Genomic DNA, 27,468 nt, shown 5'->3' on the forward strand with positions numbered 1-27,468 from the left:
CATACTAGAAGGATATGCCAATGCAAGTTAAATATCGAGTGTTGGAGATTATAAATATACAACTAGATAGATATTTATATTAGCTGGAGGTGAAATTTTTTGGAAGAGTCAGAAACAAACATGCATTACTCTCTCGACCATGGAATCAGAGTTTGTGGCTCTTGCGTCTGCTGGACAAGAAGCAGAATGGTTGAGGGACCTTCTGTTAGAGATTTCATTAGCTAAGGACAATATTTTAAAAATGTTGATACATTGTGATAGTCAATCCAACCTTACTAGAGCATTCAGTGAAGTATATAATTAAAAGTCTAGGCACATAGGTTTTAGACATTCTTTCATGAGAAAATCAATTAAGGATATAATCATTTCATTCACATATATACGATCGAGATATAATTTGCTTAATCCATTTACTAAAACATTGGCCAGAGACTTAGTAAAGACTACCTTAAGAGATATGAGATTGAAACTCTTTAAATAAGGGTTTCGACAATGGTAGAAACCTAATATGAAGTTAATAAACCTTAACCTAAGATTCAATGGGTAACAGCAAGTTGTTGATATGGATGTTCGTACAACATTTTATGACAATGTTGACTATTAATATTGAGGGTTGAGTTTTTTCAAACTCTTAATGGAGTTCTATATCGAGGATATGTATCTCAAGAAATAAATCCAAAATAAACTTCACATATATGAATTTCAAGATGGTGTCATCTCAAAGTGAGAGTTGGAGTTTCTCTCATGAAAAATTCACGAAAACAGGAAAAACACATAGTCGTAAATAGTGTTAGGCAGAGATGTAGGCGAAGAACCATTAAAGAATGTGTGTAAGGTAACGTCGATTTAATCACAAGGGATAACGGCTTAAGCATAACTATCTAACATTTTGATTAAACTTTGTGTTATCCTTACTAAGATTAAGTTCAAATCCAAAGATCCTTAATTTGTATTAACATTCTTTGTTTCTCTTTTTCTAAAATTGATCTTGTCATTATTAGATCAAGCGGGGGATTATTGTAAAATTATTAACAATTAATAATTTTGAGTGTGTTCCAAAATGACAAGAAAATATGGAAGTGGAGATTAACTTTTTAATTCAGAAATAGGCAACAACTGTGAAGTTTTGCAGTTGACAAATAAACAGTTTGTAATTTGAATTCAAAAATAGGCAACACTTCGTGAAGTGTTGCAGAATGTGAAACAGTACAACCTTTGAAAACTGTTGTTGTTGGTGAAACAGTTCAACGTTTAAAAAGTGTTGTTGTAGGCGAAATAATGCAACATTTAACGAAAACGTTGTTGGAAGTGTATGTTTCATCAAGGGTCGCAACCTTGTAAAACAACACCACTTTGATCTATAAATTGAGCATTCTGGATTTAGAAAAATAAATTAGAAACGTCTATCCTCTTTACACAAAATTTTGGATTTCATCTTCCCTACATTCGAATATTCATCGATCTTGTACAAACTCGAGTATAGGCTGAATTATCCTTGACATTTCTGTATACAAACTGTAAGACGATTTGGAAGTGATTGAAATACTATAAAAAAAAATTCGCTCATGATTCTAACCTCCATCTATTTGATTTAAATTAATTTTTTAACCATTGCAACTATTTATTAAGCCACTAAGATGTTTTAAGAAATGAAATATATTAAAAATCATTTTAGTTCCTACTGACTAGAAAGGGAATATAAAAAGCTGCTTAGTTATAAAATACTGTAAAAAAAATCTAGAAGAAGCATTGTCTGGTGCTGCTGTTGAGAGCTAATATGAAAAGCTGCTTAGTCAAATAAACTGAGATACGATAATCAGATACAATAAAATTGACATTGCTTTACTTTAAAAACAATAGGAGTTCTAAGTTATCAATCAACCAAGATCTGTAAACCAAGGAATGACAGGTTTCGTCTATGCAAATGCCAGCTTATTAGTTTTATCATATATACGTGAGTTCCAAGTTATCAATCAACCAAGATCTGTCATTTTTCAGTATTATACTTCCATGCTGTGCAAATGGTTCAGCAACCTGATGTAATCAGTGATGCATCTTTGTTTGCTACAAAATATAAATATTTGGGTGCGCATTCTGCTTAATTTAAGCAAATGTATTATTCAATCTAACAAACAGTTCGGCAGAATAATATAAGCCTCATTTCCACACATTCAGGAATGATTACGTTTACAATTTCATCTCAAGAGAGCATTCTCTAGAACCCTAATTGCCACACTGTTATGAATATAAACTGTAGTGGATTTTTTCTTTTATAGAAAATAAGGATGCACTTACTTTCATTACATTAAAATGACATTTATTTGAAATTAAATTAATAATAATCATACATCATTGCTTGCATCATTTCACATTAGAGACAGCTTTTCTTCATGACATCACAAAAAACCTTTTCACAAGCTCATTCAACTCAACTATGTGGATATCTAAGCAAGAGTCTCATCATAAACATATAGATATTATTCTAATTAAAAACTCTGCTATTATTGCATCGAGAAAAATAACCCAATTGATATTAATGGCATTGGGATGGTAGACCTGCAAACTCATCAATACCTGGCTTTACACATCATTTATAACCTGAATTGTTGTTCCCTCTGCCAGATACCGGTAATAAATTATATTTCAATAAAAGGATAAACATAGGTTAACCAAGTCAATACCACATCACACAATTAGGCAACATGTGAATCGAACATATGGTAGGCAGATCAAACATAAATGTTGGACATCACATTCTAATCTGGCAATGTTTGAAAATATTTCAGAGACTGCAGATGGGAGGCCAATTACATCAAAGTTTCTAATGTGAATGTACAAAGTGAGCAATATAAGTAGTATACCACATCATCATCTATGTTGACTTGTGATTTAGCCCCAAAAGTAACAGTAGTTTCTAACCACAGAAAATAGTGCTCATGCTTTACAAGTTTGCATAGAATATAAGTATAGGATGATAAGCAATCATTATACTTAATGTGGAAGTTAAAAAATATATATTTCAAAAAACTATCTTTGGTTCCTCTTTAGGAGTCTTCATGACCATGGGACAAAAATCATTCCTTGAAAATCAGTGAGTTGAATATTCTTTGAATGCTCTCCAAAATACAAAGTCGTGAATAGATGTAATTTCTAAGGACTAACCTTGGCTGCTTTGCAACCTTCACGCCTTCTTTCTCATCTGCTCAGACTCATGTAAACAAAAGTCATCCATGAACACAATTTGATTACGAGATCTAAATTTTAATTGTAATATCATGCATTTCCTTTTCTACTGTTCACAAATCATTTACAATGGGAGGCTAATTACTCTATTGGGAATCAAAGTGCTTTTGACTTTACCCTAAATGGGGGCAATCGAATAGTAGAACTATAAACTCTTGCAAATGTGCTCCATTTGAAAAGAGTTGCGTATCTTTTGAACCATACACATACAGTCAAAGTTGTGCAAAAATACCGAACTCCCTGCAAGCTAAGCTGCACCATATAAGTTCACGCAGATTCATAACTTTCTCCAGATATTTAAGATGCCATCTGCAAATGACTTCAGATTTCCCCACAAATTTGATTTGTCTGAAGCAACTGCACTGCTGCTCTCCCTCTTGTTAGAGCTATCACTAGATATTAGGAGAATGAAAGCAATCTCAATATCCTATAGCAACATTACTAGAAAAAATAATAATATGACATGACCATAAATCAATTGATCTTTAAATTAATGAAAACATAGCTGTATGTTCTTTGCACAAAAATCATCCATTAATGCATAATCCAGGTTGGAAAACATATATAAGTTCTAATAAACTCAAGAAATGCTCTAATCTATATAAACAAATGTAGAAGGAATATTTAAGCGCAAACACATAGGAGCACAAAGGAATATTTAACTGCTTAACTACCATTGAGATATGCGTAATAAATATAATTATCGATCGAGATATTATCTTTCCTTATTTTCTTCTATGTCAATATTCTTTATTTCCTTGTGTATTATTTATATTGGCATACACTAGTGCAGGTATTTTTCAAAAGATAATGAAAATAATAACACCACAGTAGTCATAATAATGAAGCTGTAGATATCAAAATATATTAGAAGACTTACATTTTGGGACTATCCCTACCAGGATTGTCTTGTGCACCATCTTGCACTTTTCTCTCAAGTTCTGCTTTCTCGAGACTCTTAATTTCATTTGTTGAATGATTTTTTATATCTCCAAACATAGAATCATGGATTTGATCTTTGTTGCTACTACTGCCAGATTTTTCAATTATCGGAGCAAAAACCTGTTCTATTTCTTCTTTCAGCTGGTGTCTTGCAGGTGCAACATAATCAGAAGGGCAACCAGATACAGTTTCATCACTCTTGACATCATTTGGCACCTGAGGACTAGAATGGGAAGCTTCACCATACATGTCTTCCAAAGCATGTTGCTCCTTTCTCTCATAACTTGCTTTCCTAATGGATTGTTCCTCCATTTTTTTATGATTTTCCATGTCAATAAATTCAGATTCATGGCCCCTACTAAAATGTTCTGCTTCCAATTGTAACGACTGACTTTCTAGTGCAACAGAATCAGAAAAACTAGAGACAGCTTCCTCAGTCTTGACATCATTTGGCATCTGGGGACTCGAGAAGTCCTTAAAATGTTTTTCCGAAATATTGCTGTCAGATGTGGTGCAATGATCATCCTGTTAATAAAATAGGATGCAAATTATAAGAACTACAAGAAACCCATATGTACTAATAAAATAGCTCCTGTTTCATAGACCAATATAATAAAATTAAACTAATACTATAAGATATAAAAATGACTCAATCAGTAAGAACAGCAGTAAATATTATAGAAATCCAGAGCTGTAATAGGAAGCCGGAACAGCCAAGAGGTGTAACTAAGAACATAGAAACAAATGCTGAGTAACTTTGCCGGAGTAGACCAATCAGATCTGCTTGTGTGCGAGTTCCTAATTCCTAATAGGATACCTCTATTTCTAACGAATTTTTCATGATTTGCAAGCGTATAACCTAACTTGAGGTCAGATTGAGAATGGGGACAATGTTATACAGATATGCGGCAGTGCCTGAATTTCTTGTGTCAGTAATGCATCTAAACAAAGCAGTGCAACTATTAAGTATAAAGTATAATTATTAACTGTTTTCCTTTTGGTTTTTGGAACCATCACCATGACTCAGGTCATCCTACACCTAAACAAGAATGTTTAATATCCTTTGGAACATAAAAAACATACTCATCAGGAGCATTGTTATGCATAACAGCTGTAAGATATCCATAACTAAAATCAGTGTTTACTGTCAATGCTTACTGGTGTGGAGATGACTTCAACTTCATTACACAACCTTGCCTCCCAAGAGGAAATCTGTGGACCTCCCTCCTTTCCTTCAAGAAACTCAGGTGCAAGGGTAACATGTACAAGTACCGGTTGAACACGACCTTGGATTGGACCATCTTTGACAGTCTTAATATCACCAGATGAAACACTAACAGATTCAGCGGTTTTAAGTTTACTTTCATCAAATAGCTTTGCCACTGGTATCTCACCAATGTTGTTTAAAGGTTTCATTTTGGATTTGTATTCTAGTTCCTGAATGATTTCCCGAATAACATAATAACTGCCACCAACTTCTTTCTGGGTATGTTTTATTGCTGGGAGTTTTCCAGCATTCTCTGATTGATACCTGCATAGAGAAAGGGAATTCATTATTTCTACAATAACAGGAGTCCACATAAACCATTTACTTGTTAACCAAATTCCTTCCATAAGATCATTCAATATGTTGACATTATTTCAAGAAAAATAATAATGAGTATTTAAGAATGTCAAACTTTTTCTCCACGCCTGTTAGATAATTAGAGAGATTCAGCTCATCATCACCAAACAGTACAAAATAAAAAATGAGAACCCCTTCTTGCAACCCAAGGACTAAAGTCAACACAAGAATGTGAGAATAAGTACAGATATTGGTTATTTCAGCATGAAATAGACCATTAAATGAACAGAAATCTTAAGGTAGGACAACTTAAAAAGAATTTACATAAACTTACTATTCTATTATTGACCATAGACAAAGGTTTAGCTTTAAGCAGGACATTTCATACAGAACAAGTGTTTTGGTCATGCATGGCCATAAAAACAGTTCAATTTTTGTATTGTTCAAGCATGTCTATAACAGTTGAGGGCCTTGGTTAGTTTTTTTGAGGGGGTTTAATATGTATATTGCATTACGCCATTTAAGTGTCTAAATAGCATTGTAGCTCAGCAGCAAAATATTTTATGAAAACAAAGAGAACATGGATCACTCCAGGAAGACACAATTGTTATTTTTTGAGGGAACTAAAATGCAAACAAGTATCATACATGAATGAATCAATTACAAGATCTTTCATTTACGGTCTGTTTCGTTCAACAGAGGGGACAAGAGGGGAGAGAAGAAAGGGGGAGGGGGGAGATTGTAAATATGTGTTTATGTTGTGTTTGACTCAACAAGGTGAGGAAAGCCGGAAAGGGATTTTAATTCTTAATAGACCTTTGTAATAATGTAATATTTGTTTTCATATTAAATAATGATATTTAAGTCCAAATTTTAAACAAATATTATTTCCCCTCTAAATTCCCTCACTTTTGAAGAGGAGCAAAATCCCTTCAGAGTAAATTCTAGTTCCACTCCATTCTACTTTCCTCCCTTCCAATTAATTGAACCAAACAACTAAAGTTTAAAATAAGCACATCTCCTTCCCTTCCCTCCCCTATAATCAAACAGACCCTTATAAAACTAGACCCTACAAAACTAAGAACAGGATACAGAGTGAAGCATGTGACATTAACTGAAAACAAAAACAGAAAATATTTTCTGAAACCAAACAAACACTTATCATAAAATACCAGATTCATGTTACTTAATCCAATCTAATATTAAGAGAAAACAACGCAGGTATGAACCAATGTGTGCATCTATCTCTATTACATAAAAACATTTCATATGCCAAAAACATCCCACAATGTCACATTATGCATGAAACTTCATAAAACATTAAACAAAAGCTTCAACAACTTCAAAAGAAACATAGAAAATACTTATTCACAAAAGACTCCACCATAGCTCTCCGTTCATGTTTTGGAACCCTCTGTCCTCTTTTCCAGCGGGTATCTGAAGTTTCTGAAGGAACACAAGCAGCAGCATGTGACCATCCACGCCACTGAAACTTTGATGATCCAACAGAATCACAAACCTCAAGGGACACTGCCAAACAACACAACAAATATATAAACACACGATCACATAATTGCTCATACAATAAATTTCCGTTTTCATAGCCAATTTCAACGCTGATTCCAAAATGTAGCATTGTAAAACAGTAACTGAAACTAACAAATGGAACCTAAAATTAAAGTAACAAAGATTTTGCATAAGAGAAAAAGGAAGAAAGTTACAGTGATCGGATTTGGGAGTGACGTTGAGAATTGAGCGGAGGGAGGAGCATGAGATGAGAAGCTTCTTTCTCATATTGACGATTACGCTGTTCTTCGATGAGATTTTCTGCAACTCCAGCTTTCATGTGAGGAGAGAGAGAGAGAGAGAGAGAGGGTTTAGGGTTTTGCAGCTTTGTTCCTTTTGTTCAAATCTCAACGGCGAAGAAACAGTATTGGTTTTTCGTAGTATTTCATAATTCTAAAATTTTAAAAACAATTTTATTAAAATTAAGGATTAATAAAATCATCAAACTTTATTTATTTGTTCTCATAAAAGTCATATTTTTTAAATAGTTTTAATCTTCATGATTTGATTCAAATTTTTAAAATTTATATTTAATCAATTGAATGTTAAAAAAATTAAATTTTTATAGAAAGTTTTTTAATATTTTAAACAGGGTTTAATGGTTATGTTTATATAATGTAAAAAGGTTGTACACTATATATCATTTTGCTATGTTATATAAATAATTTAAAATGAAAAAACTATAAAGTAATAGAAACGGGTGATGGTGATGAATCGACACTGTAAATTTTTTTAAATTGACAAAGATAGAGTAATTAATCTCATTTAAAATTTTCAATCTGATCTGATGGGATGTAGGACCGTTAATTAACAATGTAAAATGAATTTACATTATCATTTATTCTCTCTTTTAAATATGTCTGAAAATTTTAAAAAGATAAGCTGATTTAATAATTGTTTGATCACCGGTTCAGAAAAAATAAATTTTAATTTTTAAAATAATTAACTTTTAATCAGAATTATTTCTAATATATTTAAATATATGAATGAGAGGTTTTTTTTTGGGATGAGATTTGGACATGTTGATTTAATATTAAATTAAAATCAAATAATTTTGTGGAATAAAAGTTGAGCTTCTTTATGTAGATAAAAAATGAATATATTAATTTTATAAAAGTTTAATAATAATAATAATAATAATAATAATAATAATAATAATAATAAATGTTGAATTTAATATATTTGGTAAAGTAAATTTTTTTCCAGACTCAAATTCACTATATGATCGATGCTTTAAATTTTTTAAGATTTACCATCCATCCAATCCAATCACAAGTCATATATGATATTTTGAAGAGCATTTATAATGGTTCCAACCTTCTTCCAAATCTCAAAATGTGAATGGGAAAGATGAGAAGCATGTTTACAACACCACCCTTGAAATGAAGCATTGGAATCACTTGAAAGAGCATTGACCAGTGGCCGGTGATGTGAAATATGCCTCACTTTTCTCCCTACCCTCCACAATTTTGCAAATATTCTAAATTTACATTTGTAAATTTTACTTTAATTTTTTTATTTTTTACTAGTTTTTACTATTTACGTGTGGCATATTTATTTTTTAAACTAAAAAATTTAAAGTAATATTTTTTAATTTATATGACTATCAAACCGGATAACTTGTTGTTTAATCATCCGGTTCACAATATTTATTCGGATAACTTTAACAACCGGAGAACTTATAAGTAAGAGTTTCGGTGATGTATTTTTTAATAACCGCATTTCTTACGTCTCACTATTTCAGAACGTGTTTTTTTTATTTTTTATTTTATTTTATTAATTTTTGTTACATTTATATTTAGCTGGTATGAATATTTCTTTGATGATATGTGATAAAGATCAGACATGTGTAGATATTATTAAGATATTCTCAACTACATAAAAATTTGACACAAGAAGAGGCGGGTAGGTGGATTAGGGAGGTTGGAATCAACAATAGAGTGATTGTTATAATAACTAGTTCGGACACCAAAACTGCAAAGAGAGGAAGAAGTGACAAAGTTATATCTGATTGTGATAGAGGTGGAAAATACAAAGAAGGAAGTGAAACACAAAGTGCTACCAAGAAATGTGGTTGTCCATTTAAAATTAGATCAACACCGACAAAAAAATGGTTTTGGTTGGAAGATTGACGTAAAATGTGGACTTCACAACCATGGTTTATCGGATAGATTTGAAGGTCATTTGTTTGTAGGTCGACTTAATGCTGATGAACAACAACATATTGTTGATTTGACAAAATGTCATGTTTCACCAAGACACATATTGTTGTCATTGCAAGAACGACATCCGAAAAATATAACTCGGATCACCTAAATATATAAAAATAAGAGTAGGATTCAGAAAGACATCAGGGGTCCTAAAACGGAAATGCAACATTTATTTAAGCTGATAGAGGATTCAAATTATGTTTATTGGAGTAGGAAAAGAGATAAGTCAGAAATTGTGAGGGATATCTTCTGGGCCCATCCAGAATCACTGAAATTGTTGAATATGTTTCCTAGTGTGTTGATTATGGACAGTACATACAAGACAAATAAGTACATGCAAACTTTGTTTAAAGTAGTTGGTATGACATCAACTAAGTTAACATTTGTTGTTTCATTTGCCTATATAGAATATGAGCAAAAAGATAATTTTTGTTGGGTATTGGATAAGTTGAAACAGTTGTTCCACCACCTTCTGGCCATGATATATTGAATGTAAATGGTTGTTTCGCATCAAAAGGAATCCATATGGAACTATCTCTAGATATAAATCCCGCCTAGTTGCAAAAGGATACATGCAATGTCTTGGAATAAAATTTAAAGAGACATTTGAATATGTTATTTGGCCACAAAGAATTAAACTCATTCTCACCATTGCACTTGGATATAAATGGAGTATGCATCAATTAGATGTCAATAATGCTTTCCTCCAAGGAACTCTAGAGGAGGATATTTACATGGGTCAGCCATCCAGTTTGAAATATGCTCAACAACCCTATCATCTTTGTAAACTTCACAAAATCATCTATGATTTACGTCAAGCACCACGAGTATGACATAATGCTCTCAAAACCTTCATCACTACTAATGGGTTTCACATTAGTAAGAATGATTTGTCATTGTTCATATATCACAAAGGTACAACCATTTATTATTTATTAGTCTGTGTTGACGATCTTTTACTCACTGGTGGTGAAACAAAGTTTGTCACTCATTTTATCAACTCTTTGTCCCACCGGTTCTCTCTCAAAAATATGGGCACCCCTCACTACTTTATAGGAGTTGAGTTAATTCCTAGATGTGTTAAAATGTTCCTTTCATAACTCAAGTATATACTTGACATTTTGGAAAAATTTGTCATGATTGATGCTAAACCATCACCCTCACCTCTCTCTTCCATTGCAATGCTCACACTGCATGATGGCAGCCGCACCACTAATTTCACTCATTACATAAAAATCATAGGTGTTTGCAATACCTAAACCTCACAAGACTCGATGTATCATTTGTTGTCAACAAACTCTCTCAGTTCATGCACACACACCTACCACCTTACCCTTCTAGCTTCTTAAAAGGTTACTTAGGTACCTCAAAGCCACTGTTAACTTTGGTATCATGCTTAAGAAACCACATTCCTTTTAACTTCTCGTCTACAGTGATGCTGATTAGGGTGACAATCTTTATGATCGCACATCCACGTCTGCGTACCTTATATTTTTTTGTGGTAATCATATCTCACGGCTCTCCAAGAAGCAACGGACAATAGCTCGCTCATCCACAAAAGTAGAATATCATGCGCTAGCTATGGCTACCTCTGAAATCATGTGGCTCACCAACCTTATTTAAGAATTGCACATTACGATATCTCAACCACCTAAGCTGTTATGTGATAATGTCAGAGTCACCTATGTTTGTTCTTATCCAATTCTACATTCAAGAATGAAACATATATCCATGGATTGTCATTTTGTTCGAGAACAAGTTCAGGCAAACAAACTTCCAATTAGTCATGTGACAACAAAGGACAAATTGCGACCTTCGCACAAAGCCATTACCAATACCACGTTTTCAAAAACTTACGAGCAAGATGAATGTCTTTGACGGTATACTCATCTCGAGGGGGTGTATTGGACCACAACGAAGACTTGAAGCCCAAGTCCTTTGCAATGGTCATGTTGACCAAATCATAAGGATATCTTGTACCATTATGTGCATATCTCCCGTTGTACCATTCAATTACTTATTTGGAGCATTTTATTGATTTTGTTTATTGTAATTATTATTTTGCGTCACTTATTCTCTTTGATAGACGCATATTTTATACTCGAAAGTGTAGATTTTCTTGGTAGTCGGTCTATAACATATTTTAGGCAGGGTTCTTTAGATCCATACTATTACAAAAAGTTTTTGCAGAAATTTTCTCAACCGATTCCCATGTTATCCGTCCGAACAAATTTTTTTAAGGATCTTCCATGAGAGGGACATATGAGATCAAGATGACCCGACGGCGACATAGAGACAAATCAGCCACGAAAACATAGCAAGGTTGAGCAAACACGAGGGAGAAGAAAAAATGTCATGTAAAACTAAGGTTATCTTTTCAAATCACCAATTTACTAAAATAATCTAAAAGAAAACACTCTCTTAGAAAGTTGAATTAAGCAGATGAATAAAATAAGCTCGACAAAGCAAGCAAACATGACAAGAAAGTGTCCAAATTATAGTAACCATTGACATTCCTAAATTCCTAACTTCCCACGATGTCACTACATTTGACACAACCCATATTTTTTTATTCATCAACAATAACAACTCAATCATCAAATAACAATGTAAAAAAAATCATGCAGATCCTATATTCTTATATGAAAAGCTGTCATCTTATGTCACAGATACATATATAATATAAATCACATAGAAAATAAACAAAAAATCTCCTTGTTCATACCTATGTGTCCAACACTATGATAAGCATCTTGGTACCATTTTTTCCTTGTCAACTTCGTCCAATTCAAAACAAGATAAGAAAATGACTCTATTCACACTACTTGTCTGGTTCTAAAACTCATGTTTTATGAAGTTTTATCTAACATCATGAGCTTGATCATTGACTTAACCATATTATATATGGTTTTGTTTTTTCTATCATTGAACATAGTTTTGTGTATTGATATTGAAATCAATGATTTTTATCCACAAGAAAGATATGCTTTGTTACTCATAAGAGATTCATTAAATTCTTCTGTGGACTTGCATGGAAATTGGACAGGACCACCTTGTATAAACAATATTAGTAGATGGTTTGGTATCACTTGTTCGAATTGGCATGTTGTTGATATTACAATTCATGGTGTTAATCTTAGTGGCTATTTACCTTCAACATTCCTTCAAAACATAACTTTCTTGAGGCGAATTGATTTCAGAAACAATGCACTTTTCGGACTATTGCCGAATCTCACAGGTTTGGTTTTCTTAGAAGAAGTGAAGCTTTCTTTTAATCATTTCTCGGGTTCAATTCCTTTGGAATATGTTGAGTTGCTTGGTCTTGAAGTTTTGGAGCTGCAAGAGAATTACTTAGATGGTGAAATTCCACCTTTTGATCAACCATCATTGAGAAGTTTTAACGTTTCATATAATCATTTGGTAGGGAAAATTCCTGAAACTTCTTTGCTTCAAAGGCTTCCAAAAAGTGCTTTTGATGATAATTCCGAACTTTGTGGAAAGCCATTGGATATGTCATGTCCTTCTTCAATGGAGAAAAATAAGAAAAAACTTCAAGTTTGGATTATTGCTTTGATTGCTTTTGGAGCTGCTTTGTTTCTTTTTCTGATGATTATTGCTTTCTTGGTTTGCAAAAGAAAAGCTAAAGGAAATGAAACAAGAAGAAACGATTCAACACGTAAGTCATTTCTTATAAATTTATCGTACTTCTGTCTTATTTGAGTTTATATACTGAGATAAGCACGTCGAGACTCAGTTTAGCAGAGATAGTAAAAACAACTTATGACATGTTTGAGATCAAATGTTTTAAACTTTTTAGTATTTTTCTTATAGGGTATGTTTTTGGAGCATGGGCATCTAATGTAGGGAACAGTGAAGATTCTGGAAGATTAGGCCAATTAGAATTTTTCGACAAGAAACTTCAAGTTTTCGACATGGATGATTTGTTAAGAGCATCAGCAGAGGTTGTAGGAAGAGGAGAATTTGGTGTTACATATAAAGCAACACTTGAAACTGGTAATGCTGTTGCAGTGAAGAGACTTAGTTACATGAATGAATTGAGCAAGAAGGAATTTATTCAGCAGATGCAATTGCTAGGACAGATAAAGCATGAAAATGTAGTTGAAATTATCTCCTTTTATCATTCAGAAGATCAAAAGCTTATCATATATGAACTTGTCTCTGATTGCACTTTGTTTGAACTCCTACATGGTTAGTCTTATTTATTTTGTAGCCTTAAATTAAATGTATTGAAGTTATAAAATCATGCCTAAGTGTGTAGTTGCAAAACTAACTTGACTTGCAAAAGACACAAAAATGGGCATTTAGCTAGGGATGACAAACGGACATGTCCGCTGAAAGAAAATCCTGGCTCGATTCGCCAAAAATGGGGCGGGGTGAGACTTATCACTCATAAAACAAGTGGAAAAAAAAACATGTCTGTCTTGTCTTGTTTAGGCCTATGCCCGCCAAAACTTTGCCAAAAAATGGGCAGGCAAAATAGAGGGACGAGCCGGAAACATTGGCTCGGCCCGTTTTTCCACCCTTACATTTAGGCACATTTCTGTCATTTTGCATTCAACTTTTAGGACTGATTATACACTAACATTCATGATGTGTTGGTGCTAGAGGGAAGAGGAATTGGAAGAATACCACTTGATTGGAGCACAAGGCTTTCAATTATCAAAGACATAGCAAAAGGACTTGATTTCCTTCATCAATTTTTATCTTCACACAAAGTTCCTCATGCAAATCTCAAATCATCAAATGTTCTAATCCATCAAACCAACCAAGGTTACCATTCCAAGCTCACAGACTATGGTTTCTTGTCATTACTCTCATCATCCAACAAAAATGCAGAAAAGCTATCAATAAGCAAGTCACCGGAATTCGTTAAAAGGAAAAAGCTTACACACAAAACTGATGTATATTGTTTTGGCATCATTATGTTAGAGATTATAACTGGTAAAATTCCCGGAGGTGGCGAAGTTGACGAAACAACGAGTAATGATCTTTCGGATTGGGTTAGAACTGTGGTGAATAATGATTGGTCTACTGATATATTGGATTTGGAAATACTGTCTGAAAGAGAAGGACATGATGCAATGTTGAATCTTACTGAGATAGCTTTAGAGTGTACTGATTTGATGCCTGAGAAAAGGCCTAAAATGAGTGTAGTGTTGAAGAGAATTGAAGAGATGGAACAAATGATAAAAGAGAATGATTGAAACAAGTTTGAGTCACTAGAGAAAGATGTAATGTAGTGTGTTGCATATTCATCATAACATTATTTTTATATGAGAATGAATGACAGATTATTCAATGTAGAAATGGATTAACTCCTCCATAGATTGGAAGAACAATTTTTTAGAAGTGATAAAGATCTCTTTTAAAGTTGAGAAAATATTGTGTTCATTGTTTTTGAGACTTTTATGTCTACAGTATTTAGCAAGTTTTGATTAATAATATCAGATGATTTCACTTTGGTAAGAAAATGAAGCGATTATTTATTATTTAGTAACTAAATTTATTAAGGTAATGGTATTATTTTGGAGTGGAGAAAAAAAAACGGTAATAGATTAGTGTAGTCCATCGTGATAGCTCTTTAACATGGAGGTGGAGGTCTTCTATAGACATAGAGATATAGAGGGATGTACCGCAAGATTAACACTTCATCACTCAAATCAATAGAGGAACTTGCAAGTGTGTAATGAATTATATTTTCGACAACTAAATTTTATTATATTCTACTAGTATTTAACATGTAACGTAAATTACTAATAATTTGGTACAATCATGAACAAAATCAATGTTAAGATGTACTAATATACTTATAGTTTTGGTCAAGGGGAGGTGTTGTTTACATGTTAAGTCCATTCAATAATTGGTGGAAAATTTTTGACTGGCACAAAGTTATAAACCAACATGAACCCGCAATTTTATCATGATCATGCTAAAGTGAAGGATTATGTTACTATCTACTAACAATAAAAACTAGAATGTAACTCGCGCAATGCGCGATTGTTATAATATTTATGTATTTTTTAAATATATTTTTTTTCATATTGGAGTGATATATTTGTAGAAAGACCTATTAAAGGTAGAAAGACTATTGATTTCCCTTAAGGGGTGACTTCGATCATCCGCCCTCCATTAGGGACAACCACGCCCTAAATACTCCCCATTCGCCCAATCGTGAAAAATGTGGGAAAAAACGTTTCTCAGGCAGAGAAAAGTCAGGGTCAATAGTCTACCCTTTGTCTCTCTAGGAAACGGGGATTTGACGATCTATTATTGACTGAGGGGTCGGTTATTAAGGAAACCCTAGACCCAACGTATTTATAAATACCTCTTTCCTAACATAAGAAAAAGAGAGATCATAACTTCCTCACCATAAACATAGAGATTCACCTCACGTGAGTTATCTCTCTCTCACCACCATAAACACCACCAAACAGGGCCTCTCTCCGCCGCGGACAAACCCTAATCACAAAAAAAATACTAAGAGATTTGGTCATCCCTACTAACTTAGGGATATGATGACAGTTGATCGGTCTCCAATTCTACTTGTTTTCTGACACTCATTCGGCACAATTTCACGAAATCGGTAACACATTATTCTACATGTTTTGTTGTTCTGTTTAGTAAATTAGATATTTGCATTTTTATTTCAGTTTGTTGATTATCTTTGGTTTGCATCATTATACTCCATTTTATGTCTCATTGTGATAGTTTTACTAGTTTCAGGTGTAAGCAAGAATACCGGAGGAATCGCCAAGGGAATCGGACGTTTCGGACCCGTCAGAAGGAAATTGGACATACAGTAGCCCTGACACGGCCACCCATGTTGCCCAACACGGACCGTGTCAGGAGAAGAGGGCCAGAGCCATAAAAAAGGGAGCTGACACGGGCGTCTGTGTCAGCCACCCTGGAAGGGGCGTGTTAGCCCTTGCAGCCAGACAGCCAACATGGCCGGTCGTGTTGCCTGACAAGACCAATGTTGGCTTGGACACCTCATTTTCCAGTTTTTGCTGTATTTTGGCACGACTTATCCCGGAGGACATTTTGGACTTTTGTTACATCAAATTGATGATCAGGAACTATTTAGGGGATTTTTGAATACGGAGAACGAGACTTTTACACGATTAGAGATTTGGTACGATTAAGATTGAAGCGATCAAGAGCGGCGAAGAACGGAGGTCCTTCAAGAGCGGGTGCTGAAGATCAACGGAATTCCCTTACTTTTGTAATGTCTAAATTTTATTTTGTATCTTATTTGAATAATATGAGAGGCTAAACCCCCCAATGCCAGGGGGTGTCTCTGAATTGATCGTGTAATGACTATGAATTGATGATTTCCTTAATATATGATGTTTGTTGTTAATTTCACTGTGCAATGTGTATAACGCTTTCTTTATCAGAAAAATTAGGATTGTTATATGGTTAACAATTAGCGGGATTGCAATTGTTAAGGATTTTATACAGTGAAACCACAGTAGATGTCACCTAGGGCTAAGGATACCTTATGGTTACCGGTTTTATCTTGTTAATTTGTATTGCTTGGTTTCATTATAATCATCTAAGGACTTAGAGATTAGAATGAATGACCAAAGGTTTCCCTCTGAGGTCTTAGGAGAAAACAATTTTAAGATCCGGTAATTGAACATTTTGAATTGTTAAGGAGATATACACTCAAGGATCATTACAGGAGATATTCATACACCGTCCTTGGCATATTATTATAAATTGTGAAAAGATTTATTCTGTTTTATTTTCTCATACAGTGACTTTTTACAAAACCCCAACTATTTGTTTTGTTCAATTGAGTCACAATTTAAACTTGTATTACTGCGCAATCCTCGAGATCGATCTTTGGGAAACATCCCTATTATTATTACATTGGCAAAATAGTACACTTGCTATTTTCCTGATCAAGTTTTTAGCGCCGTTGTCGGGTATTGCCAAATATAAAGTTTAAATTATTTCAATTGAAAATTTGTTGCTCTGCAACTAAAATTTATTTTCCGTTATTTTACTAATTTATTTCGATTAATATTAACTAATTTGTCTCTGATATTTGTATTCGAGGTAAGGCCTCAGCTGATTTTCCTTTTGATGCAGAAATCGAAAGAACTTTGCGGGCAAGACTCAGACAGGCTCAATTGGCAAGACTGGAATCAGAAGAAGAACAACCTTCCATTCATTCAGGTTCAGATTCAGGTTCAGAGAGAGAGAGAGAGATCGAAACAATGGCGGAGAATCCACCGCCATTAGAAAGAATGTTGGGTGACTACGGAGGTGCAAATGCACTAACCGACAGATTAACAATTGTCAACCAACCAGTGAACGTGGCTAATTCCCAGTTACATCCTAGTACTATTAATCAACTTGAAAGGAAGCATTTCACTAGAAAGGTAAATGAAGATGCAAACAAACATTTACAGAGGTTTCTGACCATGAGCAACACTCTAAAAATTGATGGTCACACTGAAGAAGCTAAGAAATTGAGAATATTCTCGTTCACCTTAGAGGAAGAAGCCGAAGAATGGTTTTATTCTCTACCTGCCGGTAGCATCACATCTTGGGAAGAGATGGAAAAAGCCTTCCTGAATGAGTATTTTCCATCGTCGGTTTTTCTGCAGAAGAGGTATGAAATTCTGAATTTTAAGCAGAAGGATGGGGAAACTCTGGGAGACGCCTACAAGAGATTCAAGAGAGTCTTGGTCGCCTGTCCAACTCATAATATGGATCCAACCGAACAGATGCAGATGTTTGTGAATGGTCTCAAAATAAAGACCAAACAATTGATTGATACCGCAGCCGGTGGCTCTACTAATTTCTCAACAGCCACCGATATAAAGAAGATCAATGAAGCTATTGCTGCTAATGAGCACTTGGAGTTGTAAGATAAATGTCAAAGTAAAACAAAAGGGGTTATCGATTTAAAGCTGGAAACCAATAAAATTTGTATCGAAGATACTATAGTTGCTGAAGTTGAGAAGAAGCCGAAGACGATGAATATAGGTACCCAACAAGTGGCACAGGTCCAACCGGCTCCTACTGTCTGTTGTGAGATTTGTAATGGTCTGCACCAAACGGTGTATTGTTTTGCAACTCCTTAACAAGTGGAGGAAATTAAATTTTTGAAGCAGAATAATCCTTATTCCAACACGTACAACCCGGGTTGGAAGAATCATCCCAACTTCTCATGGAAAGACCAGAAAGGGAACGCTCTTAAACACGGTTAATACCAAACTCAATATCAACAACAACAGCAACAACAAGCCCCTAAGAAAGATTATTGGGAGATTGACATTGAAAGAATGGCAACTCATAATATTCAATTCCAAGAAGAAACCCGTAACAATCAGAAAAACACCACAGCATCCATAAAAAATCTTGAAGTCTAGATGGGGAAAATAACACAACAATTAGCCTCGAGTTCTCAAGCACAAGGTGCTCTACCTAGTGCAACTGTGACAAATCCTAGAGAGCATAATAATGCGAGCGATGTGACAACAAGAAATGGTAAATCTGATGAAGCAGTTGAGGATATGGATGAAGAGGAAGATTAATTGATCAAAATGGATCTTGAGATCAAAGAAAATGAAGCGGTAAGGGAATAAGTGGTGGCACTGAAACCAGTAGTTAAAGAAATAGTCATTGAGCCTAAGCCGGTTGTTAAGCTTCCTTTTCCCACCAGAAACAAGAAAAAGGGGCAACATGAGAAAAACTTTGAAAAGTTCCTAGAGTTGTTCAAGAAGCTGGAGATTAACATTCCGCTGTTGGAGGCACTTGAACAAATGCCTACTTATGCAAAGTTCATGAAGGACATCATTTCTAAGAGGCGTGTCATCGACACCTACCCGATTATTCTAACCGAAACTTGTAGTGCTATTTTGCAGGGTATGAAGATTCCAATAAAGAAGAAAGATCGAGGAGCTGTCATTATCCCTTGTACTATTGGAGATAAGTCATTCAACAAAGCTCTTATTGATCTAGGAGCTAGTGTGAGTCTCATGTCGTTATCCATTTACAAGAAGCTTGGTATAGGGGTGTGCAAGATACCCGGATGATACTCTAATTCACCGATCATTCGGTCAAGAAACCGTATGGTATTGTTGAAGATGTTCTGGTGAAAATTGACAAGTTTGTATTCCCGGTGGATTTCGTAATTCTAGAAATGTCGGAAGATGAAGAGATCCTGCTCATTCTGGGGAGACCCTTTTTAGAGTCGGGAAGATGCTTGATCAACATAAAAGAAGGGACTATGACGTTGAAGGTTTTATGATGGGGAATTAAAGATAGATGTTCGAAACACCATGAGGTACAAAGATGATATATATACCAATCATACTATAGAGGTTCTGGATCAGGTGATAATGTATGATAGTCCTTTGAATGCACCATAATTACCTTTGGAAAAAGTGTTGAGTTTGTCCATTTTCGACAGTGATAAAGAAGTGGACAACAGGGCATCTGAAGTGCTAGTCTTGCTGGACACACAACCCCCGTGGAAAGGATCTCGACCACACCAGTGGGAAGATTTACGACTACCTCAAACTAGTGAGGAGGATAAATAGCCCAAGAAGGAACAAAGTTGAAACAATTTCCTGAGAATCTCAAATATGTCTTTCTCGATTCTGAAGGCAAATGTCTTGCTATCATAAATTCGAGCCTAAAGAATATCCAAGAAGAGAAGCTCATCCAAGTCCTAAAAAAATACAAAGATGCTATTGGATGGGCAATTCAGCATTTGAAAGGTATTAGCCCTACTGTGTGCATGCATAAAATTCTCATGGAAGAAGACCATAAACTGGTTGTCCAACCGCAGAGAAGACTCAAACCAGCAATGAAAGAAGTAGTTTAGAAAGAGGTAGTGAAATTGTTAGACGTAAGTCTTATATATCCTATTTCTGACAGCCCTTGGGTGAGCCCGATGCATGTTGTCCCAAAGAAAGGGGGGACCACCGTAATAAGGAATGAAAAGAATAAGTTAATCCCTACTCGGACAATTACTGGGTGGCACGTTTGCATTGACTACAGAAGGTTGAACACAACAACTAGGAAGGACCACTTCCCATTGCCATTTATTGACCAAAAGTTGGAAAGGTTAGCTGGACATGATTACTATTGTTTTCTAGATGGATACTCCGGGTATAATCAGATTGCAGTTGTTCCGGAAGACCAAGAAAAGACAGCATTCACATGCCTGTATGGTGTGTTTTCATATCGAAGAATTTCATTCGGGTTGTGTAATGCTCCAGCCACCTTCCAACGCTGCATGACTTCCATCTTCGCCGACATGCTTGAAAAGCATATGGAAGTGTTCATGGATGACTTTTCGGTCTTTGGATCCTCATTTGATAACTGTTTGACTAACCTCTCTCTTGTTTTAGACAGGTGCCAGAAAACAAACATAATTCTGAACTGGGAGAAATGTCACTTCATGGTGCGAGAAGGGATAGTATTGGGTCACAAAATTTCCTACAAGGGAATTGAAGTTGACCAAGCAAAGGTGGAAATGATATCTAAGCTCCCACCTCCTGTTAATGAGAAGGGTATCAGGAGTTTCTTAGGACACGCGGGTTTTTACCGCAGGTTCATAAGAGATTTCTCAAAAATCGCAAAACCGCTGACCACTTTATTGGTTAAGGATAAGGCGTTTATGTTCGACAAAGAATGCACCACAACCTTTGAGACATTGAAGAACAAATTCATTTCAGCACCAATTATTATTGCCCCAAATTGGTCTCTTCCGTTTGAGATCATGTGCGATGCGAGTGATATTGCTGTAGGGGCAGACCTAGGACAACGAAGAGAGAAGTTGCTACATGTCATTTACTATGATAGTCATGTGTTAAACCCCACACATATGAACTATGCAACTACTGAGAAAGAGTTATTGGCTGTGGTTTATGCATTTGACAAATTCAGGCAATACTTGTTAGGATTGAAGGTTGTCGTTTATACTGACCATGTCGCTTTGAAATATTTGTTTTCTAAACAGGACTCTAAGCCGAGTCTTCCCATGTGGATCTTACTCCTCCAAGAAATTGATGTAGAGATTAGGGACAAAAGGGGATGTGAAAACACAGTAGCGGATCATTTATCCTGAATGTCACTAATTGAAGAAACATAAGAAAAGAGACCGATAAAGGATGAGTTCGCTGATGAACACATCCTCGTTGTCATCGGTTTCCCTTGGTTTGCAGACTACGTGAATTATTTGGTGGGGGTGTAATCCCTAACGATTTTGATTCTAACAAAAAGAAAAAGTTTGTTCATGATTGAAGGTTTTACTTGTGGGATGACCCATTCCTATACAAGAGAGGAGTGGATGGGCTGGTCAGAAGATGCGTCTCGGAGGAGGAACAAAGGGATGTATCAGAGCTTGTCATGACTCGGATTATGGAGGACACTTAAGTGGTGACAGAACAACGCCTAAAGTCCTTCCGTCAGGTCTATATTGGCCCACACTATTCAAAGATGCCCAAGACATCGTCAAAGAATGCGACAGATGTCAAAGAACGGGGAATATTTCTAAGAGAAATCAAATGCCGTAAAACACTATGTTGGAAGTTGAATTGTTTGATGTCTGGGGAATAGACTTCATGGGGCCATTTCCACCTTCACTTGGAAAGAATTACATCTTGGTAGCAGTAGACTACATCTTAAAGTGGGTGGAAGCGGTGGCATTACCCACCAATGATTCCAAAGTGGTTGTGACCTTTCTGAAGAATAATATTTTTTCGAGATTTTGGGTGCCGAGAGCACTTATCAGTGATGAAGGTACTCATTTTTTAAACAAACTGATGCAGAATTTGCTGAAGAAATATAAGGTTAAACATAAGATCGCCACTCCGTATCACCCACAAACGAGTGGTCAGGTTGAAGTGTCCAACAGGTAGATAAAGCAAATACTGGAAAAGACTGTACGCACATCTTAGAAAGACTGGGCAGTAAAGTTAGAAGATGCACTATAGGCATACAGAACGGCATTCAAAATGCCCATATGTATGTCTCCCTATCAGTTAGTTTATGGTAAAACTTGTCACTTGCCACTAGAGTTGGAGCACAAAGCGTTTTGGGCATCCAAATTATTAAATTATGATCTTACCAAAGCGGGTGAATCCTAAATCCTTCAGCTCCACGAGTTAGAGGAGTTTAGGAATCAAGCTTATGAGAATGCTAAACTCTACAAGGAGAAGACAAAAAATGGCACGATCAGAAGCTACAGAGAAAGGAGTTTGTCGAGGGACAACAAGTGCTCTTGTTCAACTCCAGGTTAAAACTCTTTCCGGGAAAGTTGAAATCCAGGTGGTCGGATCCGTTTTTTGTTCACAGAGTGTGTCCCCATGGAGCAATAGAACTTAAAAATCCTATTAATGAGGATACATTTAAGGTGAATGGACAAAGGTTGAAACACTACTACAAAGGGCAGAAAAGTGGTCTGATTGATAATGTTCGTCTCAGAGGATAAGAGAGACGACTGTTGAGCCATGCGACGTTAAACGCAACGCTTCATGGGAGGCAACTGACGCGGTTTAATTCTAATTATTTCAGTGTTTGGTGTGTTTCCAATTTTTATTTGTAGGTTCGCAGGTAAATCGCACAGTATAGAAGAAAAGGTTTGAGTCAAACTCATAGAAGACAGTTGGCTAAAAGAGCAAGGGAAAATAAAGAAAAAAGTCAGTTTTTTTTGGAGAAAAATAGGGCCCTGACACGGGTGCCCGTGTCACCTGACACGGCCCGTGTCACCTGACACGGCCCGTATCAGGCAAGGCACAAAAGAGATGGAATTTTCCAGTAGGCTGACACGGCTGCCCATGTCAGCTGATACGGCCCGTGTCAGCTCTACTGGAGGTGGAGACCAAAACCAGGGGCCTGACACGGGCGCCCGTGTCAGGCTGAACGGTCATATTTTTCAAAAAAAAAATTTTTTTGCATGTGTGGACCCCACCCGGATTTTCTACCACTTAAACCCATTTTAATCTGATTTAATCCATTAAATCTGATTTTCTCACCTTCTCTCTCCCATTTTCACCAAACCTTTTTCCTTCCTCCATTCTTTTTCAAAGTTCTCCATCACCTCTCCAACAAAAAGCTCACTACTTTACCACTATACTCCATCCAAATCACCGACACCCTTCACAAAAGTTGTTATACTCTCTGTCCTTTACAAGAAAACGGTAATCATTTTTCCTTATTCCATACTTTATTTTTGGTCATAAATTTTTGTTGCAGGAACCAATCATGCCACCGAAGCGAATTTCTAAGGGGAAGCAAACAAAAGCTGAATCCCTGAGGCCTCGGAAACGGACCATCCGTCATCCGAATTTGCACGATATAATCTTCGACAACCCGGAGCACGAACGACGGTACTCATCACACGTTAAACGTAAAATAACACCGACAAGGTACCTATGCTTTGACACTTTATTTCAATTGGGTATGTCGGAAGAATTAGATAGGATGTTTCATGTCCACGGCATGCTTGAATTTGTGCATTGAGAAGCGCCTACATATGAGCACATCACTTTAGAATTCTTGAGCACCATTGAGTTCAAGTTGAAAAAAGGACGGACATGTACAACGATGTACTATGGAGGATGAAGCTAGCGGAAATATAGCCGAACGTATCACACACTCGAACATAGAATAGAGTCGCCATCGAACTTTATTTATTCCCGAAGGAAATGGAAAACATCGATAAAACCCGGGGGAAAGAGATATGTTGGGTAAGGAAGTCGGTTATGCAAGGGGAAGGTATTAGCACCCTAAACATTCATGGTACTCCATGGAAACCGTTTTGATTGTTCTCGCTCGAATAGGTGTTATATCTAAAGATTAATCGCAAAAGAATGGGGAAAGGAAGAGAAGTAGATAAAGTGCTCGGTGAGGATTGGGGCCCTCATGCCTACGTATCCTCATAGTGCAATGAGGAATTCAGAGCTTCGTAGTTCAAGGAACTAGAAGTGGGAGATGGAAAGAATTGTGATCGAGGTATGGTCTGAACCAAAGAATAGTGTTTTGAGCTCCAACAAGGGTGAAAACATGAACCCAAGAGTAAAGTGGATATTACCAATATGTGGACCAGCAGGCCGCCACTATAAGGTAAAGCCGAAAAGACGAAGAAATAGGTATTTGGGCACAATCCCAAACATCTCTTGGTTCACAAGGTGACGCAAGAAGGAGCACAAAGAGGTAGTTTGTTTGGCTCAAAGATAACGGGTATATCACATGGAGTGAAGGAAGGTGGATTATGAATGTATCACGGAGATGATTGGAATAAAGTTACCAAAGTCACAGAATTAAATATTGTTTGAAATTGAAACGTGAAAGTGTATTGGAATTCATAAGAGAAATGAAATTCATACCATGGAGGGAAATAACTTCAACCGATATGCGGACCAGCAAGCCGCCACTATAGGGTGTATAGCCAAAAAAAAGAAGAAGGAATTAAGTGTTTGAGGTTGTAGCCCAAACAACTCTAGGTATAAAGGCGGACTACATTAGGTGTCCTAAAAAGATGTGTATGGAATTCCAAAGAGAGTGTATTTCGATGTCAAAGAAATAGTATGTCATAGGGTGAGCCATTTACAATCGAAGGTAGATGATGAATGGTGAAATATATGAGTGATGCCCTAAGGCAAAGGAGGAATAATTAGAAGTATGCTCGCCAAGGATTCATACCCTCGTGCCTACATATTCTCATTATGCAATGAGAAAGTCAGAGCAATCGTAGTTCAGAACCACGAGAAATATATATATATATATATATATATATATATATATATATATATATATATAGAGAGAGAGAGAGAGAGAGAGAGAGTTTTGTCTAAGAAACGGGGGCTCATAAGACAAACACTAATTCAAGGAATGATTGCACTACTAGATGGTTTGAGGAATAATATATCACTTGCTGGGGAAACAAATAGTTCGAGATCAAATAAGGATAGTATCTTGGATCCAAGAAGGAGATAGTCTCTGAATCAAAGAGCAAGGTAGGCATTTACCAATACATGGGCTAGTAGGCTGCCACTATAAGGTAAAGCCAAAAAGAAAGACTGAATTAAGTGTTTGGGGTTGTAGCCCAAACATATCTTGATTGAGGAGATGGATTGTCGTTAAAACATCCCAAAAGGATAGACAATGAGTCCAAGGAGAAGTATGATTGATCTTAAAAAGTTGGTATTTATAGAATGAATGAAGAATGATTGATCGATAAATATGGTAGCAATAGATAATGTAGATTGATAAATAAGATAGCTCGCGAAGAAACTGGGTTCTCCTGCCTACGTATCCTTATAGTGCAATAAGGAAATCAGAGTGTTCGTAGTTCAGCCCACTAGGGCTGAAAGTAAGGTGATTAGAGGCAAAAGAAAAGATGATTTAATGAAGTGAATTGAATGGAGAGATGAATTGAGAGACTTGATAGTCGATTGATAAGAATCATATGAGAGTCTATGAATAAGGGCGAACGCTTTGAATATTTGGGGCATACGCCCCATACGCAAAGTCGCTATAGACGAGGATAGGAGAGACTCAGTCTCGTCATTCCCTATTACTTAAGACTTGAAGTGCGTGATACTTCTCTTAACTGACAAGTTGCTGGTGAAGAATCTTCGTTGTTGATCCTTGTGTTGATGTTGATTTTGTATGAAGAAGACTTGGTAGTTTAATCAATTCGTGTTGCATTAAAGTCTATGAGTAAGGGCGAACGCTTTGAATATTTGGGGCATACGCCCCATACGCAAAGTCTCTCTAGACGAGGATAGGAGAGACTCCATCTCATCATTCCTCACTACTTAATGCTTGTTTCGTGCAATTTGAATCATGTTAACCAAGTGTTGGCCTTTGATTTATCTTGTATAATATGTTGCTTGGTGTGACTGAGGATGCCTTAATTTGAAGGTCTTGACTTGATGCTTTAAACTCCACAGCTTAAAAGAAAAGTTTTATTAAGCGACCAAGGATCTTTTGGTCACCTAATTTAGACTGTGGGATTATACGAGTTCAAAAGATTTAATTGATCAAAATTTCTCTTGATCAATTTAATCATGGGTTTGAAGTGATTTCGGATTTTTTGGTTAAAACCTAATCTAATGGTTAGAATTGATTACAAGTTAATCCTAAGGGTACATGCCATGGTTAGTCAAGAATTTCATTAAACGTCAATGTTAAAATTCCTAAGGGAATATGTTATGGTTAAGATTCCAAGTTAAAATTTTATTCCTAAAGGAGCATGTGATTTTATGAGTGAAAATGTCCAAAATTACCCCTAAAGGATAAAATGGTCTTTTGTTAAATTTTATGGTTATTGAATCTAAAATTCTAATTATGAAAATTCTAATTAAATTCCTAATTGATTTAATTAGCCTAGATTCTACTAATCAAATTAATCAACTAACAAGTAAATAAAGCAAATAAAATAGAAAGCTTTTGCAAAACAGAGGGTGCAGACCTGGTTTAGATGTGCTGAAAAACAGGGCAAAACAGAGTCCAAATGCATGGGCTTCAGTAGCCAAAGCCCAATGCTGGACAAGGTTCTCTTCAATCTAGGGGTGCAGTAGAAAAAGTGAATAAGAGAAAACTGCATTGTATTGGGCTTTGAGTGTGACAAGCCATGTCAAAAAATAAGCCCAAAGGTTAGGAGCTGTGTGAAAAAAACCCAGAAGAATTTGAATGTACACGCCTTTTTTCAAAATAGTTTAGGTCATCGGTGTCGGAGTGTCGTACCTCGGAAAATGGGGATACGACCTAGCGAAGCGCAATCGCACGCTCGCAATGATGGACTGAACAGAGTCGCCACCGAACTTTATTTATTCCTAAAAGGAAAGGGGAAATGTCGATAAAACCCAAGAAAGAATGACAATGATATTGGTCGTCGCAACCAAATCAGGGTTCGGGAGTCGATTACACAAGGGGAAGGTATTGGCA

At 35.8% G+C, this 27,468-nt stretch overlaps 2 protein-coding genes across 2 annotated transcripts; one reads left to right on the forward strand and one right to left on the reverse strand.

The window, feature by feature from the left end:
* Positions 1-2,754: 2,754 nt before the first annotated feature.
* Positions 2,755-7,691, reverse strand: LOC127132038 (uncharacterized). Its single transcript, XM_051060911.1, has 5 exons — positions 7,471-7,691; positions 7,114-7,279; positions 5,344-5,716; positions 4,124-4,710; positions 2,755-3,635 (listed from the first exon to the last, which is right to left on the reverse strand). The coding sequence occupies exons 1-5, from the start codon at positions 7,541-7,543 to the stop codon at positions 3,521-3,523; spliced, it is 1,314 nt and encodes a 437-aa protein (XP_050916868.1). The 5' UTR covers positions 7,544-7,691; the 3' UTR covers positions 2,755-3,520.
* Positions 7,692-12,275: 4,584 nt separating this feature from the next.
* On the forward strand, positions 12,276-15,001 carry LOC127115693 (probable leucine-rich repeat receptor-like protein kinase At1g68400). The gene is made up of 3 exons (XM_051047169.1): positions 12,276-13,201; positions 13,357-13,734; positions 14,152-15,001. Exons 1-3 carry the CDS (start codon positions 12,370-12,372, stop codon positions 14,748-14,750), a joined length of 1,809 nt encoding a protein of 602 aa, XP_050903126.1. The 5' UTR covers positions 12,276-12,369; the 3' UTR covers positions 14,751-15,001.
* The last annotated feature ends 12,467 nt before the right edge of the window (positions 15,002-27,468 follow it).

This window comes from Lathyrus oleraceus, chromosome 1, assembly GCF_024323335.1.
Source record: "Lathyrus oleraceus cultivar Zhongwan6 chromosome 1, CAAS_Psat_ZW6_1.0, whole genome shotgun sequence".
In the NCBI taxonomy this organism is placed as follows: domain Eukaryota; kingdom Viridiplantae; phylum Streptophyta; class Magnoliopsida; order Fabales; family Fabaceae; genus Lathyrus; species Lathyrus oleraceus.

Excerpts from the sequence above, each read along its gene's own strand:
- LOC127132038 (XM_051060911.1), bottom strand. The coding sequence starts at position 7,543 with ATGAGAAAGAAGCTTCTCATCTCATGCTCCTCCCTCCGCTCAATTCTC. Across the intron at positions 4,711-5,343 it reads TTGAAGTCATCTCCACACCA|GATGATCATTGCACCACATC; the intron begins GTAAGCATTGAC and ends TTTTATTAACAG. Across the intron at positions 3,636-4,123 it reads GGTAGGGATAGTCCCAAAAT|TGATAGCTCTAACAAGAGGG; the intron begins GTAAGTCTTCTA and ends CCTAATATCTAG.
- LOC127115693 (XM_051047169.1), top strand. The coding sequence starts at position 12,370 with ATGTTTTATGAAGTTTTATCTAACATCATGAGCTTGATCATTGACTTA. Across the intron at positions 13,202-13,356 it reads AAGAAGAAACGATTCAACAC|GGTATGTTTTTGGAGCATGG; the intron begins GTAAGTCATTTC and ends TTTTTCTTATAG. Across the intron at positions 13,735-14,151 it reads TTTGTTTGAACTCCTACATG|AGGGAAGAGGAATTGGAAGA; the intron begins GTTAGTCTTATT and ends TGTTGGTGCTAG.